General features: G+C 41.5%; 1 protein-coding gene across 2 annotated transcripts in view; it reads right to left on the bottom strand.

The window, feature by feature from the left end:
* Positions 1 to 10,519: 10,519 nt before the first annotated feature.
* LOC142104335 (ADP-ribosyl cyclase/cyclic ADP-ribose hydrolase 2-like) overlaps positions 10,520 to 18,388 on the bottom strand; it is a 43,993-nt gene continuing 36,124 nt past the window's right edge. For both annotated transcript variants that reach the window (XM_075188946.1, XM_075188955.1), the window contains exon 9: positions 10,520 to 10,797. In XM_075188946.1, the coding sequence (XP_075045047.1) occupies positions 10,650 to 10,797 (148 nt within the window). In that variant the 3' untranslated portion in view covers positions 10,520 to 10,649. The remainder of the gene's footprint in view (positions 10,798 to 18,388) is intronic.

The following is an 18,388-nucleotide window of genomic DNA, read 5'->3' as shown; positions in this document are numbered from 1 at the left end:
GGCAATCACTTGACTCAAGCTAACCGTGTCTGCAGTCTCTTCACAGGTGACTACTTCACTGGACTAACTTACATTCCCCTCAAATGCTAGTCTTCTTGCAGCTGCTGCATTCTCCTACATGCTGTTGCAGAAAACAGAAATTGCCCCTAAATTTTTACGGACAAAAACAGCATCTCCTGCATGTCATTTTTTAAAAGTTTTGTAAAACACCAAGTTGATTGTGTGTGCAAAACAGGAAATGTGATGGAATTCAACCCTGCTGTAATGCTCGAACAATATTGGGGTTGTCATCAGAAATGACACATCCCTTAGTTTTTGGAACAGATTGTCAGCTGTATGCCTCTTAGTGAAGCCGTTGATACAGAGTAACCTACTTCTGAAAAATGTGACATTCTTGGGTACATGCTGCTGCTGTCCCTGCTGGTGAAAGCGAATGACCAACCCAGTGGGCTGTCATAGTCATATAATCTATACTTTGCCCAGTTCCGCTTGCCCACATATCTGTGGTTTAGTGTATAGTGGGTAGAATGTCATTTTGTAGCCCAATCATTAAATTGTTAAGAACTTTCTGGTAGAGGTGAGGAATAGCTTTTCGAGTAAAATGGTGTCGTCATGGAATTTGGTAATAGGGACAGAACACCTCAAGTAACTGTCTAAAACCAGCTCCATTAATAATGGACATTGCACGCAGATCTAATACTAGCATAGTCCTTATGGCGTCTGTGATCCGCTTTGCGACTGGGTGACAGATTTCATACTTGCTGCCTCTTGCAAAGTATTGTTTAACTGTAAATTATTGGTTATGGGGATATTGATGATGAAGGTGTTGGGGGGGATAGATTGCAGGTGCTGGGATGTAGATGAGAGAAGGGAGGCAGATGATACTGGACTGCTTGTTGTTATTTTTTTTTAACCTAAGTTTCTGATTTTCCCAACAGCTTTCCATGAACTCGCTGAAAAATGCCGTAACATGGATAAGGATCCCAGATGGTTAAGGTTCCAACCTCTACTGAGTGTGGCTTTAAAAATTCTACAAATGGCTAGACAACTGTCAGCATTTGTGTAAAAATAATTCCACACTTAACAGGTGGATTTTTGGTCTTATGTCCAGGCATGACAATGGCCTTTTTCTTATCACTGGCAAGAACTGCAGCAATTTCTCTTTGAAAGTGTATAAAAATCATATTGTGACCTAGGAGGTGGGCAAAATTGAATGGAAATAACTGAAAATTAGTGTTAGTGAGGTTAATAATAATGTAGGTATAAAATAATACCTAAATTATGTGATTTTAGGCCAAAAAAATGTAATTTTTTTAACAAATTGCAAAACAAAACCAAAACACGCAATGGCGGTTTGGCAAAACCAAAACACAACGGTAATCCAGATCCAAAACAAGGGGGTCAGTGAGCATCTCTAGTAAGAATAGTGTGGATATCATCACGTTAGACAGATCTGTTTACATATACTGTTAGAGGCTTATGTCAACCAGTTGTTAGTTTTCTTTTCATACCCATTTCCTGTACTGCGCATACATACAAACAGTTTTTTGCACATCTTACACTTACAACTCATTATGATTTGAGAGGCAGATTGATTTTTGTACAGTTTTTGTATGTTTTTGATGTTTTATTAATTCTGTATTTTAAGTAGTAACTTGATTACATTGTTACCAAGGTCAGGGTTACTGTTATCAAGCGCGGGCTGGGAGGTGTCAGCCTGGGGGGGGCGCACAGGCGGCCGCATCACATGACACGCGATGCGGCCGCCGGTAATATAAAAAAATTATTGCATCCAATGAGGGGGGAGGCGGCCGGCCTGAACAGCCGTTAGACTGAGCAACCCGGGTGCCCGCTGCCCCCCTGCCCCCCGGTCCAACCCGCCCCTGACTGTTATACATAAGAACCATTTGCATAAAATTTCTTGTGTTCCACATTACTTGTCCTTTCTACCCCAAACAGTGTGAAAAGAGCATAGATCATGGTTAGCATGATCGCATCACTTAGACAACATTGTGCAATTTATTTCAATTCATTTGCTAATAATAAGTTCATTTGATCTGTATGTTTATTTTATTCTCTAGCACTGTCCAATGACTTCACTAAAATGAGAATGAGATAAAACACCAAATTATATGGATTAGGCATACAAAAAGCAAAGTCCGTTTAATTCTCGTTAATACCTGCCACAAAGAGCATTTTGTGATCACATGAAGTGAATTTCATCCTAATCACAGGAGAATTGAACAGACTTTTGATTTTGTATGCCTAGTACTTTTAGGACTTTATACCATCAGTATATAAGTTGAAATTTGATATATATATATATATATATATATATATATATATATATATATATCCATTCCTTGGGAGTTACTTATTTATTTTTCTTAATTTCAGCAGGTGACTGTATTCCGGTTGTGTTCATATTGCATATGCATATATATTTTTTCTACTAATATTTTTCATTTTTTTCAATCTTTTGTAATATACTGCAATAGTGTTTTTAATATTATTTGTTTGATGCTTTGTACCATTAATACTGTGGTTTATTAAATATTTTCTGGCATACCAGCGTTTCCATCAATATTTTACTTTATCTATCTTGAGACATTTTAGTAGAATGTCTATTGGAAGCAGCTAGTTCAGCTAGACAGATATACATCATCGGATTCCAAGGTCGATTGTATCAATACTATAAAGCGCTACAAATGCGAACTGCGAGCTGTGAGAGGGGATTCCCGAAAGTGAGTCACAAACTTCAAACCACAAAATTGAATTGATAAACTGGCTAAATTCAGCAAAATTATCAAAATGGTAAAAAACATTTTTTTTTCATATTATATCGTGCAGACTTTGCATAGTTTAACAAAAATTCTCAGTATGCAACAAAATGACATTCCTGTTGCTCTACTCCTTATACTGTGTGAGCTCAAGGTCAGTGAATAGGAGGGAGGGGATCATTTCACCCTCACCTACACGTTCACGCTTCAGGCTTTTGCCCTTTAGTATATAGATGTAAAAGTCTATAGAAAGGTAGGAGGGTATCACCTCCACTCCAAGGACACAAAGCCCTTATAAAGGACAACTCTACTTTTGGGCCCATTTGGGTCTATTTTCCCAACACAATCCCCTCCTTATTTCTAATTATTTGTTAGATACACATATATTCTAAAGTTTACGTTTTCTTCAAGAAATCGACCTTTTGTAAATTCACAATTTTTTTTAAAGTCGTCCCCCCCTCCACCAACAGAATTTCAGGTACATATTAGATGACTCTACTAGAGAGTATAATTAACACATGATGAAAGTCAGGCAGGGGGTTGTGTTTAGAAAGTAGATCAATGACTGTATTGCATTTAATCCTTGTCCCATGGTGGACATATCCTTTAAGTATATTAGTGCTGAAGGTGTATTTACATGATATATGATGGGACAGCACAGTGGCTAAGTGGTTAGCACTTCTGCCTCACAGTGCTGGAGTCATGAGTTTGATTCCATGGCCTTATCTGTGTGGAGTTTGTATGTTCTCCCGTGTTTGCGTGGGTTTCCCCCGGGTGCTCCGGTTTCCTCCCACACTCCAAAAACATACTGGTAGGTTAATTGGCTGCTAACAAATTGACCCTAGTCTATCTCTCTGTCTCTGTGTGTATGTGTGTGTAAGGGAATTTAGACTGTAAGCTCCAATGGAGCAGGGACTGATGTGAATGAGTTCTCTGTACAGCACTGCGGAATCAGTGGCGCTATATAAATAAATGGTGATGATGATGATATAGTCCTTTTTTTTAATAGTAGCTTCTGAGTGACTTATAGGCCGAGGGTAGTTCACAAGTCCAGATCTAGATTTGATATAGCATCCATAAATGAACTGAAGCGTTTATTCTATATCAGAGGTAGGCATGCTGTGGATCTCCAGCCGGTGTGTGGCCACAAGTCTGAACAAGCCATGACAGCTAGCCTCTATAGGAATGCAGCCATCTGATTCATTAGGTAAGAGTTTTATATTACATGATGCAAATTTAAATGTCAAAACTAGAAGAAAAAGTATTACATTTTTTTTCTGCAAACAGGCTGTCAGTGCATGCTGGGACTTTTAGTGCTACAACAGCTGATGAGACAGAAGATGCTTTAGCTATGGACACTCTTTACATAGTATATGCAGCATTCTTAAATATCCATTATCCACCCACTCCTAAAGGTGTGGCAAGGCAATGTCTGTTACATTAGTCGCAACAAAGAAAAAGAAAGCACTGTTAAAAGGGACGTATATGTAGGGGAATACCGGTGGTGATAACATCTTTTTTTTTTTAATTAGTTTCTCAAAAGTAGTAGTAAATAAAGGGAAACAGAAAATAAAAATGGGAAGGGGGGGATGGGGTACTAGAACAACAAAAAGTTAATTCAAATAAAGAGCCAAATATGATCATTATGTCATAAAGCACAGCTAAATAGGACAGTTACTATCCGGACTATAACTTGCCTCTGGGAATACAGAAGACCTTATTGCAAGGTGTATGTGTCTCAATGTTTTGCTGAAACCTTAGATCAGGCCTGTCCAACCTGCGGCCCTCCAGATGTTGTGAAACTACAAGTCCCAGCATGCCCTTCCAGCTATCAACAGGTTGTCTACTGGCAAAGCATGCTGGGGCTTGTAGTTTCACAACATCTGGAGGGCCGCAGGTTGGACAGGCCTGCCTTAGATGTACATGTTATTAGGTGGACCTCAACCATTGGTTTTCTCAGTGGGCCCTTCATGCGCCAGTCCAAAACTGACCCCTTCCCACTTCTATTCCACCTCTCCAAGCGCAGACTACTAAGTGTAAGATGTGTCTGAGTCTACATAGGCACCTAGGTTTATGCAATGTTTGTGCACATGCGCAGTAGTCAAATGTGTATTTTATGCAAAAGATGGACTTACGGCAACTGTACATGAGGCCAATAGTTGTTTAGGTTGAAAATAAGGCATATCAAGTTCATCTTTTCATCCACAAAAAAAAGCTTGTGGTTCCAGAGGCCAAAAACTGCAATATAAAAGCGTAATTCAAAGTGCTGTAAGAAAGGTAAAATTTGTTCCTGACCTCATACCGGCAATCAGATAATTCCCTGAATGAACATACCATATTGTGCCACTTACAATATCATTCGTCTGCACAGTACTGATTATCTGATGCTAAATGTAATATCTGTTATTTGTTCTTGTGCTGCATATTTCTTATGTGAATATTTATTTTTAATTTAAAGTACATGGTTATATTCCTGGATGATGTTAGATTTAGGCTGTACGTTGTGTTTATTTCTGAAAAAATCTGTTTGATGTGACTGGTAAAGTTGTACCTTCCAGGACAACCCATCACAATCCCTTCAACCATGGCATAAATAGATTTCTTAACCAAATTTGTACCAATGCATTTTCTTCCATACTTGGAATCCACCAATTGGTTTTAAATGACTGCACCTTGCTCTCCACATGAATGAGTGTTGTGCTTGGTGTCACGCATTGATACTCTGATGTCTCAGATACTGTATTTCATTTGATACCATCCTGGATTAGCATTCTGTATGCACATGACACAACCAATAGCTTCCTTGGAGCATGATAAGAATACAAAACATTCTCCCTATTCACTTGGAAACACCAAGGGAAGTGTCTATTTCTGTGATAGAGAATGTTATATCTTATACAAGCTATAATTCTGGGGAATACATAAATATACTGTAGTTATACTCATAATCTTTGATTCCATTATTGAACACTTTTAAAATAAGTCATTTGACCTACGTCTTGTTTATTAATTACAGTCAGATTAACTTTGTGATAGAAAAGGTGATTTTTACCACTAGTAACACATCTAAAAATGGTGTGTATAACCTGCCTCTAACAGTCTACTCATCCTTCAGGTTACTAGTTCGGAGGCATTTACAGTGTTAAAAAATAAAGCAGCACATTTATATGTAATTACATCTATTTTAATTTTTGTAATCAACTTTATACCATTCCCCTCTGGAATCGTCATCAAGTGGCAAATGTAGGGGTGGTTTTGTGCTGCAAATCTTGTTGTTTTGGCCCTGCTTCCTGGTGCAAAGCCGTGATTGCGTTATCAGGTCCCAGGGGGCGGGGTCAAAATTATGGGATTTGCAGTGAATCATGCCACTGCAATGAGGCTGATGTCCTGCCTATTTCGTAGGGAAATGGGCAGGAAAGTGGTAGGGTGGCCTGCTGTTCTGGGAGTCCAAGAGAGGTACCTGGAATTCAGGAGTCTCACGTACAGAACGGGAGAGTAGGCAAGTATGATTTTAATTCGCTGCACATAAGCTTACACCTGCAAAAGTGAACTCATGATAATGATAATTTCAAAATATATTATCAGTGGAACAAAAACAGAGGAAACTTTCTTTACTTCATTCGCGCCGGAGAACATAAACACTCGCACAGGTAGGGTGTAGTATATGCTCTGAGTTTTTCAGAAACATATAATGTTTCAGTCACGTAGACTTTTTAGCACTGCGCAAGTGTGAATCACAAAATCCAACATCAGCAAATATTACTAAGAACAAAGAAAGATATATACATGTCCTGTGAAACTGGACATAACTGGCACAAATCATAGTTGCAGTTCTTGCATATCCTTGAAACTTGTTAATAAAACTAAAGCCTGTTATTTTTCAACACATACAGTATTTCTTTGATTTAAACTATAATTAAAATGTGAAGCACTCTTAAAGGTATAATATACATTATTAGATGACTTCTATATTCTAATTTCTTAATACATCCGTGCAGACACTTTGAAATGACTGCAGGTATTTTTTTCTACTGTAACAGAAAAGTGCAATTTTCTGCTCAAAACACTGCCTTTTATAACACTTTGAACCCTCCTCCTCCCATTCATCAATGTGAACTAATTTTATGTACTGCAGTAGTACTGCTCGTTTTGCCCCATGTTAAGCTATTATATAAACGAAGAACGATTCATACTCTTTCATTTTAAGCTTCAGAATGATTTGGTCTTCCAGCAGAGAACTGTGCCCATGTGTTCTACGCACATGTATATATGTATGTTCTATGCAGATACCCCACTGGTTCCCACCTTTTCTGCTATGGTGAAACAACACAGGTGCGGCATAATTCATTATTTCACGATACACCAATGATAAAACGCTGTCATTAATAAAACCTGAAATATGAATAAATGTGAGTAAGTTTTAAAGCCATAGAGAGTTGCAGCTAACTTGTCTCATTCGTAAGTTCACATTTAATCCCTATTGCACATAGTCAAGTTATTGTTTATGGAACTGATGCAACTGAAAGCCGGAACAGGACTCCTTTGCACATGCAGTGGCCACGTACATGTTCAGAACAACAGAGCAGGGTCTCCAGAGGGGTGAGCAGACACGATTTGCCTTGTGCACCCACCTCTCCCACAAAAACATTTTGATAAAAGGTCCCGCGACTGCCTGTTCCACGCCTGGCTCTCTGTACTGTGTAAAGGACACTGGAATGCTATATACTCACTAGAATTGCCTCTGTATTGAATAATAGTCAGATGGGACTGTTAGGAGTTATATTTGATCATAGCTCTTTGAATAGTAATTTTTCACATATTTCATTGGCTATATAAAACCACAACCACATTAGATAAACAACCCTCATAGTTTTCATCATGCCCATTTTTCCATTGCAGAACGCTTGCAGGGGCTGCTTGGGCCTGACAGTCCTCCCCTGACAGCCAAGGAAACCTCTGCACAGAGCAGCTCCAGGGGCCCTGGCTTGGGGAAGAAGGAGGTTAGTAAGATATAATATGTAGGTGGTAATGCAGCTTTAACCAGCAGAGGGCGCACACATATAACCTGTGAGAATTAAAATGCAAAAAATATAAGATCAGTATCTACCTATTGCTCTAGGAAGGAACAAAAGTGAAGGTTCTTTCTGTGGTGTTAAGTGATATATATTTCCAAAACAGCTTCATTTTAAATTATTCTCCTTATGTAATTTATAATCAAAACCAAATAAACATTGCTTGTCTACTTCTTTTTAGGGGTCAATATGGACCAGTGATGCTCCTAATTTGCAAGGCATGGCATTAGAATTAGTATATAACTAAAGACTGATTGGATTGGACAGTTAGTGGAAGACTTTGTCCTATGTAGAACCTTGCATATTACAACACATGTAACATTATGTAACTTGTCAGGACATGGGTTTATTTTCCCCAGGAAACGTGTCTTCCAAATATTTGCACAATCGATTTATTATACTGAAAAGAAAAAAGTCAAATAAAGCATTAATCATCACTGTCTCCAAGCACTGGGGCCATGGGTTCTAATCTGACTGGGTCACTATCGGTGTGGAGTTAGTATGTATTTCTCTGTATTTCAGTTTCCTACGGAGGGTCCGGTGTCCACAGACATACTAGTAGTTTAATGTTAATATGTAAGCTTGTGTGGTGGAGAATTTCGACTGTAAGCTCCACTGAGACAGAGATAGATGTGAATGATTGAAAACATTGGGGTCTATTTCTATCGAGCCAGCAGTAAGGATGATATTTGACAGCGGTAAGAGCACCCTTACCACGCACCAGGCCAGTCTGGGGTCAATATACGCATCTTACCAACGCAGTCCAGGCTTGGGCTTCCAGTTCCAGATTAAAAAATAAATAAAGTTGTATAAAAAGTTGTGAAAAATAATAATATATAAATAAAATAAACTTTATTTAAACAACAAATGAAAAAAAAGAGTTATTTTTCAATTATAAAGCATTAAACCTGCACCTCAACTATCACCAGGCTGAGATGGCAGTAGAAATAAGGAGTACAGCGCTAGGTACGCGTACCAACCCGGCTCATGTTAAATAGACTTTGCCATGCTTTGCATGGGGAAGTGGGGGGGCTTTTTTTATATAAGGTGAGCGAAAGTTCTTGCCAAATTTAGGGCTTTTCAACCTATTCACCCATAAATAGACCCCATTCTATGTAAAGCTAGAAACCAGTATGTTGGGGCTATATTAATAAAAGTATTATTTTTTTTTTTCAAGTGTTAGCAAACCTGGATGCCATAACAATACAGACTAGGTTGTGTCAGTCAGCAGCATTAACCGGGAGAAGGGGAAATCAAGGACAGCAATTTATAAATGAAAACTCTATTGGGGACATTTATGAAAAGTGGTTGCTAAGGACGAAACTTTACATCAATCGTGTTTGTTTTATTTTTCTAAACTGCCTGTCAGTATCTCCAATAATTAAACCACTGAGAGAATGTAAGCGGAACAAAGTGGTTTATTATTACACAGATTAGGGATGCAATAAATGCTAAGGCATCAAATACAAGTCAGCAGAGTATAGCAGTTACAGCAAGGATTACTCTGGAGACAGGATGCAATGGTCTGCAGAGCATTACCACTAGACAATGGAGATGATACACAGAGTGCAATTGTCTGACCAATACACAGGAGATACTGGAGACAGGATGCAATGGTTACCACTAGACAGTGCAAATGACACACAGGGCGCAATGGAATACAGATACAGCAGCTGGATATGCCACTGAGTGTAGGTACAGGATTACTAGTGGTGCAATGGAATGCAGACACCGCAAAGCAGGAGGGTCAAACAATCCAGGGGTCAAAGCCACACGGCCAACCACGATACCAGGAAGAAGGCAGAAGAGAAGTCACACCAAAGCCAGTTCTGGCTCTTAAGATGAGGTGCAAAATGAGGAACCGAGCATAGGTCAAAACCAGGAAATCAATCAGCATTCATAAACAGGAAAACCAGCAGCAGTAAAGGCAACAGATGAACTGGCAAAGGCTGTTGAAACAGGCAGACTTTTATAGGCCAGGGACAGGTGCTAAGCATCCTGGAGTAATGAGCTTAGCTCTGTCAGGTAAGAGAGCAGTCCAAGTACCACGTGGCCCCTTTGGTGGAACAGTGGTACTGCAAGCTGGATACATATCAAGGGACTTTACACTGTAAGCCCCAATAGAGCTGGGACTGATGTGAGTGAGTTCTCTGTACAGCACTACGGAATTAATGGCGCTATATAAATAAAATGATGATGATGATGGCAAAAGTCCAACATTGTTCTTGGCAGACAGGAACTGCAGGAGGCAGATTGTGACACTGCACAGGGGCCTAGTGGTTTGCACTTCTGCCTCACAGCACTGGGGTCATGAGTTTGATTCCTCACCATAGCCTTATCTGTGTGGAGTTTGTATGTTCTCCCCATGTTTGCATGGGGTGCTCTGGTTTCCTCCCTCCAAAAACATACTGATAGGTTAATTGGCTGCTATTAAATTGCCCTTTATCTGTCTGTGGGTGTGTAAGTTAGGGGATTTATATTGTAAGCTCCAATGGGGCAGGGACTGACAGTTCTTTGTACAGCGCTGCGGAATTAGTGGCGCTATATAAATAACTGATGATGATGATAATGCCCTAGAAAAATGATAGACCTCCCCCCACCCTTATTTACAAATGTGTATTTTAAAATGTTTATGTTACCTTATGTACAGCATGAGCAGTATGCTATTTCCCTATATGCTTAGTTCCTCCCTTATCCACATTACGAACACAGCTAGTTTACTTACAGTATTAGCGGCGTACCAGGCTATAAGGTCAGACAGCATCACTGACTCAGAGTGCTACATGTGCCATTTTTATTAAAAGTCAATGATATTTCCATGATTAATAATCAAAGCCAGCCAAGCAGGAACCATTGTCATCCACGGAATTAAAAATCCACTCCTGTTATTTGTGGCACAGTCAGGGTGATGAGGAAAGTCCACACACTGTAAAATCCTGACTGGTCTGTGGGGAAGAAAAAGAACTGTATTGTTATGACAATAAATGTAGAGCAGCGTTGTTAAACAACTTGCAATCAAAGCTCCCAACAGTGTACCAGTTTACACCACATGGAGACAAGGCTAAAGTGCTAGGCTACCTCTTCTAAATGAACATTATATTGCCACAAGTCAAGGCAAATTGGGACTGTCCCGCCTCTATTAGGTCTGTTGGGAGGTATGAGCAATATATTGTCAGATCAGTCCAGCAGAGTAATATCTTTTTGAACAGTTACATTACTAGAAACACACTTTTGTAAACTTATTCATACTCAGAAGCATAGACAGACCACAGGTTTCCCCTCCAATTGTGCTCACAGTCTGTGTCACCAGTTGTAAATAAAACTTGTAACAACTACAAGAGGAGTCCGTGAAGCCGACATCAACACAGCACTGTATGTGGTACATTTACTATGGAGCCCTATTGAATGAAACGCTTAGCTTGAAACATTGTATTTGTGCACGGCACATTATTAGCAGTCTGCATGCAACATTATGTCTCCCTGTTGCTATATTGTGTTGGGGTTGTCAGGTCAGCTATTTAAACATATTGCACATATACAATACATATAGGCACAGCTGCACTAACTAGTTCAGAATAATGATGTATATCTGTAGAGTAACTAAGAAAGGGGCATCCAAACTAATTGCACAGCAGCATGTGTCATGCATAGGTGCTCAGTATCCATGAGACGCTGAGGTGCTCACATTATCATACACTAAGTAACAAGAAGCCCATACCCCTGCTGCAGGACAAAAAAGAACAGAACCTTTGTATATGTATATATATATATATATATATATATATATATATATACACACAAGTTAACCCGTGCATGATACTCATGCGTTCTAGTCAAATCAAGCTACTTAAGGTGTTAAAAAGGTTCTTGTCATGCATTTGGGCCTAGCCCAGGCCTCCTCAGGGGAAGAGCGTTACTTCCCGACGCAAGCGCCCTTTTTTAACGTGGTTTTGTCCACATGTCACCACCTCATCATTTTTCTCCATCACCTCATCCTTCATCTTCATTGCCACATCCTTCATCAAGCTACTTAAGGTGTTTGAAAACTCCCCACTATCACCCCCGGCAACCACCAACCACTCCCAACTGTCACTTCTCCTTCAAGAAATATATAGGTCAGTGTATAACTCTGCCCATCAGGTGGCGCTGCAGCTTGTTTTGTTTTTTTTCACACACTCCACTAGGCATTTATATAGTAGATATATATATATATATATATATATATATATATATATATATATATATATATATTATATATATATACTAATGCTGCATGAAGATAATTGGTTATTTTTAATTATAAGCTCTCACTTATGTTTACAGCTGCTGCAGGTTATTTACATAGTTGCCAACTGTCCTTAATTCCCAGGTACAGTTCTGCTGGGTTTTGAAGAGCTATCCCTATTTGTACTGGAAATGTCCCTATTTTTTTGTATTGGACAAATGTGTTATAAAATTAACCATTTTCTGTATATTAAATGCAATTGTTATCCTCTGGGCTTTGTAAGTTTTATATTTGTGAAGGCTATTTGAGATGCAGAAAAAGTACATGGTAATAACATTCAGTAAACATGACATGATGGGGATTGTGGTTTACTGCTGAGACAGTATTGGGAGTGATGGGCTTAGATGCACCAGCTCAGCAGCTTGGTGTCCTTGGGAACTATTTTAGAATGTTGGCAACTCTGGGCCTGATTCATGTACGGAAGTATCTTGCGTGAAATAGCTCTGCACAGAGTCTAAAACAGACCTTACGCAGTGAAAGCAATTGCATACAATTCATGTCTGAATGCAAACAACACTTCTGCCTATGAGCACAATAGGGGAGGGAAGGGGCTGATTACCATAGGCCATGTACTGTAAGGGGGTGCCGAGGGCGTCCCAAAACAGATGCAGCAGATTCAAGTCTTGGGTTCGTCATACGTACACTTGTTTCAGCTGTATCATTGCACCAGCTACAGGTCAGGTGCAAGTGCCGACTTATAGTGATGACTGACATGTAGGGGCAGGCTGGGCTGAGCGGCAGGGGGGCATCTGCCCCCCGGGCCGGTCCCATAGTGGGCTACCTTGGGCTGGGTCACTGGGCTACCTGCGTTTTTTTCCTTTTAAATAGGCTGATGAGTCAAATCTTGCACCCCGGGCTGAAATTTGCCAGCCCCCCTGCTTTGTATTGAAAACTACACATATGTGTGCCACTAGCTAGTGAGGAAAATGCTTATGGAAGTAAGATAAAACATAAAAACGCATTGTATGTACATTGTATGTACAGTATGTATTAAGAACATCTTGATTTATGTATTCAATGTAAAGAAACAATTTTGTTTTTTTAACAATCCATATTTTTTATTAAGGATTATGCTGTTTAGAGTTGTTAATTTTTTTTTCTATAACAGAAATGTTTATATATGCGTTCTGATGGGTCTTTATATTGCACATATGCTTGTGCGTATACTGAACTCTGTTAATATACAGCAAGTAATGTTTAGGCAGACTGTACTTACACCCAGATTCAAATGGAAACCTATCTTGAGATCCGCTTGGCTTTGAATACAGTCATAACTAAGCACAAGCTGTGTGCTCTTTTTTTAAATACAAGTTGCGTACAGGTTGTGTATGAATATGAATCAGACCCTATGTATTTAGACAATTTGGAATCATCATACAGCAAAGAACATCCTTGTGTGAGAAAATGTATTTACACTTAAACTCCTTCAGCCATGTAGTGTGAAATGCTGTGAATATATTGTGAATATGGATTTCATTAACACGTTTTACAATGCTATTTACAAAGCTATTAACAGTTATGTACTATGTATAACATACACAGACACTTTGGAACTGTGCTCTATAGTGACCATTTTACAGATTTTTCATCCAGGGAAGTATGAATGCAGTTCTCCAGCCTCAGATACATACTAATATGCTATATCTAATAGAACATTATACTACTATGTTTATTGTAATGTGCTGTGAAATACATAGCACTATGGTGTATTAGAAAGAGGCAGTGTGTATTAGAGCTGCAAACCTATGTAATTGTTACCATGTATGCTGGGAGCAGGGTGATGAGTGTGCAGCTTCTGTACACCATTCTATAAACCCTATTCTATAAACACTGGATGCGTACTAGGTAAGTACAAATAAAATATTATTTAATTTTACTAAGGGTTTATTTAGAGTTGGATGCAGGGAGATTATTCACACCCGTATTAACCTCTGAAGATTCCTGGAGTCTGTAATTTTACCTTGCACATCCTTCAAGTACAAGTATTGCCTGTCTGGGATTACTCTGTGGTCAAAGTAGTGACAATAGAAGAGCACACTGATGTAAGTACTTAGTATTGATAGGAAGACTTGTGTAAGTGCAGTGTCATGGGAGAAAAATCACTGCAAGTCTGGTGCTGCATGTACAAAGAGCCAGCCGGACCGTCTGTTGTAGATACAAGATGTCTCCACGGCGATATGGAACTGATTGCCCAGACGATCCTCCTCTGAGGAGCTTCAGCTTAAGCCAAGTGGCTGGTTGCTCTCACGAGAGATGTAGGGTTGGGAAAGCTGAAGGAGATGATCTAGTGCAGCCCCCAGTTAGTGGGAATGAAGATCAGCCCAGAAATGGAGCAAGTTGGCCCCAAATATGCAGATATGGTAATTGAGGAGATAATAATGAAGATCAGCCCAGAGCCACTGCTAAAGTGGAGCAACCAGCAAAACAAATGTGAGTGAGAACAGTGCGCAATCCTGTGACATGGAAAAATCAAGCATAATGCAGACAATAATTTGTTCAATGTGCACCACAGTAAGCCAAGAAAAATTGGTAACCCCCTGGGAAGTGGCACCCAATGGAAGGCACCATGAAAATGTTAGGAACCCCTCCAGCCGGCACAACACAACCCGGAGTCTACTCTGCCAGTCAGGTGTTCACTGGAGCCCCTGATGGTGGGGACAGACTGGGCTGCAGACTGACAGAGGGTCGTGAAGTGTGTACCGGCTGGGGAGAACCCAGGCAAGAAGAGTCAGGTCCACGCAGAGGTCAAAGGCCGGCAGCAGGTAACAGTAATGATGAACAAGCTGAGGTCAGAGGTCACAGGCAAAGTAGCAGAACGGGTAAACAAGCCAAGGATCAGGGTCACAGGAAACACAAGCGAAGTCCAATACGAAGCCAAGGGTCATACACGGGAAGACAAACGTAGATACAGGATACAGGAACTGGAACAAGCAGGTCAGCAGACTGGAGCACAGAAGCTATAACCGGCAATGAGGCAGCAGACCTCATTGCCTTAAATACCCAGCTGAACCAATCACAGGTTGAACACACTCCTGTAGGTTAATAGAGCAGTCACTAATAGAACCAATCAGGGCTTGCCCCTGGCCTGCACAGTTGCAGGCTAATGCCTGTAATTGCCTCCTATGATCTGCCCCTATTAATTAGCCCACAGGCTGTAGAATCGCTGCGCCCGGCTTCCTCCTATTGCCGGGACGCAGCTCTGAAGCGTCTGTTGGTTGCCCCGGCAACGGCCGGGTTATGGCCGGAAATGACGTCCCGGTCGCCATGGCGACGGCCGGGACGCGGGTGAGTGAGTCGCGGCGGCTGGGCACTGCCGTGGCTCGTAACAGTACCCCCCCCTTGAGGAGGGGTCGAGGGACCCCGACATCCTGGTTTCCTAGGGAATTTTTTGAAGAACTCCTTCAGTTTCTTTGGGGCATGGAGTTGTCTCCGCGGAACCCAAGATCGCTCTTCTAATCCGCGATTCCTCCATTGTATAAGGAAATGCACCTGTCCTTGAACATTTTTAGAATCAAGGACCTTTTGAATCACGAATTTTTGTGGCCCACTGGAACCTCTCCCAGGCACACTTGAAGACTGGGCTTGACCAGGATAAAGCACTGGCTTCAATAGAGAACAATGAAAGGTGTTTGGAATTCTTAACGAGCCTGGAATTTTTAACCTAAATGCGACGGAGTTCACCTGCTTGATGATAAGAAACGGCCCGATGAACTTAGGGCCCAATTTCTTGCAAGGTTGTCTGAGCCTGATATTTTTTGTAGACAGCCAGACTTTCTGGCCAACCTTAAGGGAGCAGGGGGTACGGTGTCGGTCCGAAATTTTTTTTGCAACAAGTGAGGCTTGTTTTAAAGATGAATGTACTTTCTTCCAGACAACTCTGAGATCCCTGGCAGTGGAACGGATCTCCTGGATACCAACGGACTGGAGTGAATACAAAGAGTTAGATCTGGGGTGGAAACCATAATTGCAAAAGAACGGAGAGGTTTTCGTGGATGAGTGACAGGAGTTGTTACAGGCAAATTCTGCCCAGGGCAACAAGGAGGACCAGTTGTCATGGAACTCCGATATGTAGCATCGCAAGAACTTCTCCAAGGACTGGTTAACCCTTTCAGTCTGCCCATTTGACTGAGGGTGGTATGCAGATGATAAACTGACCTTGATTCCCAGAAGGGTACAGAATGATCTCCAGAACTGCGCTATGAACTGGGAACCCCGATCGGAGACGATGTCTGTAGGGAGTCCATGGAGGCGGAAAATGTGTTGAATGAACAAAACTGCCAAATCTCGAGCAGTAGGCAGCCTAGCGAGTGGAATGAAATGTGCCATCTTGCTGAACCGGTCTACCACGACCCAAATGGTATTGTGTCCCGCAGAGGGTGGCAGATCGACTATAAAGTCCATGGACAGATGTGTCCAAGGTTTACCAGGGGCGGCCAACGGAACTAACTGACCTACCGGGCGAGTCCTGGGAACTTTGTTCCTGGCACAAACTTCACAGGACCGGACGTGACTCTTGACGTCAGCAGACAGAGACGGCCACCATACAGTACGGGAAAGGATTTCCAGTGTTTTGTAGACTCCAGGATGCCCAGCAGTCCGACTGTTGTGTGCCTCAGCAAGGACTGTCTTCCTTAAATGAACTGGGACAAACAAACATCCTGCCGGAGTGTTATCAGGAGCCAACCTCTGGAACCTTTGTAAGGTACAGCTCAAATCTTGAGTTAATCCGGCATGAATCATAGACACAGGAACAATAGGCTCTGAGCAGGTGACCGGAGCATGATGTGCCAGGAAACTTCTAGACAGGGCGTCCGCTTGAATATTTTTGGAACCAGGACGATAGGTGATAATAAAGTTGAACCGAGTGAAGAACAACGACCACCGAGCCTGTCGGGGGTTCAGACGTTTGGCTGACTGTATATACTGTAAGTTCTTATGATCCGTTATAACGGAGATCTGGTGTGCAGCGCCTTCCAACCAGTGTCGCCATTCCTCAAAGGCCCATTTAATTGCCAGCAATTCTCGGTTTCCCACGTCATAGTTGGTTTCCGCTGATGAGAACTGACGGGAAAAAAAGGCACATGGATGTAAGCGGTGGGTCTGGGGGTCTTTTTGTGACAAGACAGCCCCAGCACCGACGTCAGAAGCATCTACCTCAAGAACAAACGGTAACCTAGGATCCGGATGTCTGAGAACCTGAGCAGACACAAAAGCTTTCTTCAGGGTTTTGAATGCATTTATTGCCTGTTGTGACCAAACAGTTGGATCACCTCCTTTGCGGGTCAAGGTGACAATAGGAGCCACGATATCAGCAAAGCCGCCAATAAACCTCCTGTAGTAATTGGCGAATCCCAGGAATCTCTGGACCGCCTTGAGGTTATTCGGTTGAATCCAATCCAGAATTGCTTGGACCTTGGTTGGGTCCATGGAGAAACCTTCTGAGGAGATTAGATAACCGAGGAAGGATACCTTCTGGACCTCGAACTCGCATTTCTCGAGTTTCGCGTAGAGGTGATGTTCCCGTAATTTCTGTAGGATTTGTCTGACATGACCCTGGTGCGCAGACAACGATTTTGAATATATGAGGATGTCATCAAGGTAAACAACAACAAAGTGTCCCAGGAACTCACGTAACACCTCATTAATCAAATCCTGAAATACGGCAGGAGCATTACTCAGGCCAAACGGCATGACCAGGTATTCGTAATGGCCCGAGAGCGTGTTGAACGCCGTCTTCCACTCATCACCTGCTCTAATACGTATGAGATTATAGGCTCCACGAAGATCAATTTTTGTGAAGATAGTGGCTCCTCTTAATTGATCAAAAAGAACGGAGATGAGGGGAAGGGGGTAGGTGTTCTTAACCGTAATAAGGTTCAGCCCTCGATAGTCGATACAGGGTCTGAGTCCACCGTCCTTCTTGGGTACAAAGAAACACCCTGCTCCTACTGGGGACTTGGATGGCCTGATGAAGCCCTTCTCCAAGTTTTCGTCAATATACTCCTGCATGGATTTGGTCTCTGGACCGGAGAGAGGATACAAGCGTCCCTTGGGTAATTTAGAGCCCGGAATGAGCTCAATGGCACAGTCGAAATTGCGGTGCGGTGGTAGTGTGTCAGCAGCCTTTTTGGAGAAAACATCCCAGTAGTCATGATACTGAGAAGGGAGCTGCTCCGGAATAGACTGAATAATACGTAGAGGTAGTGTCAAGCAAGACTGTGTACAATGGGGGCTCCACTGGACAATTTCTC

Source organism: Mixophyes fleayi, chromosome 1, assembly GCF_038048845.1.
Source record: "Mixophyes fleayi isolate aMixFle1 chromosome 1, aMixFle1.hap1, whole genome shotgun sequence".
NCBI lineage: Eukaryota > Metazoa > Chordata > Amphibia > Anura > Limnodynastidae > Mixophyes > Mixophyes fleayi.
The sequence above is the reverse complement of the archived record's forward strand: the minus strand, read 5'-3'. Positions and strand labels throughout refer to the sequence as shown.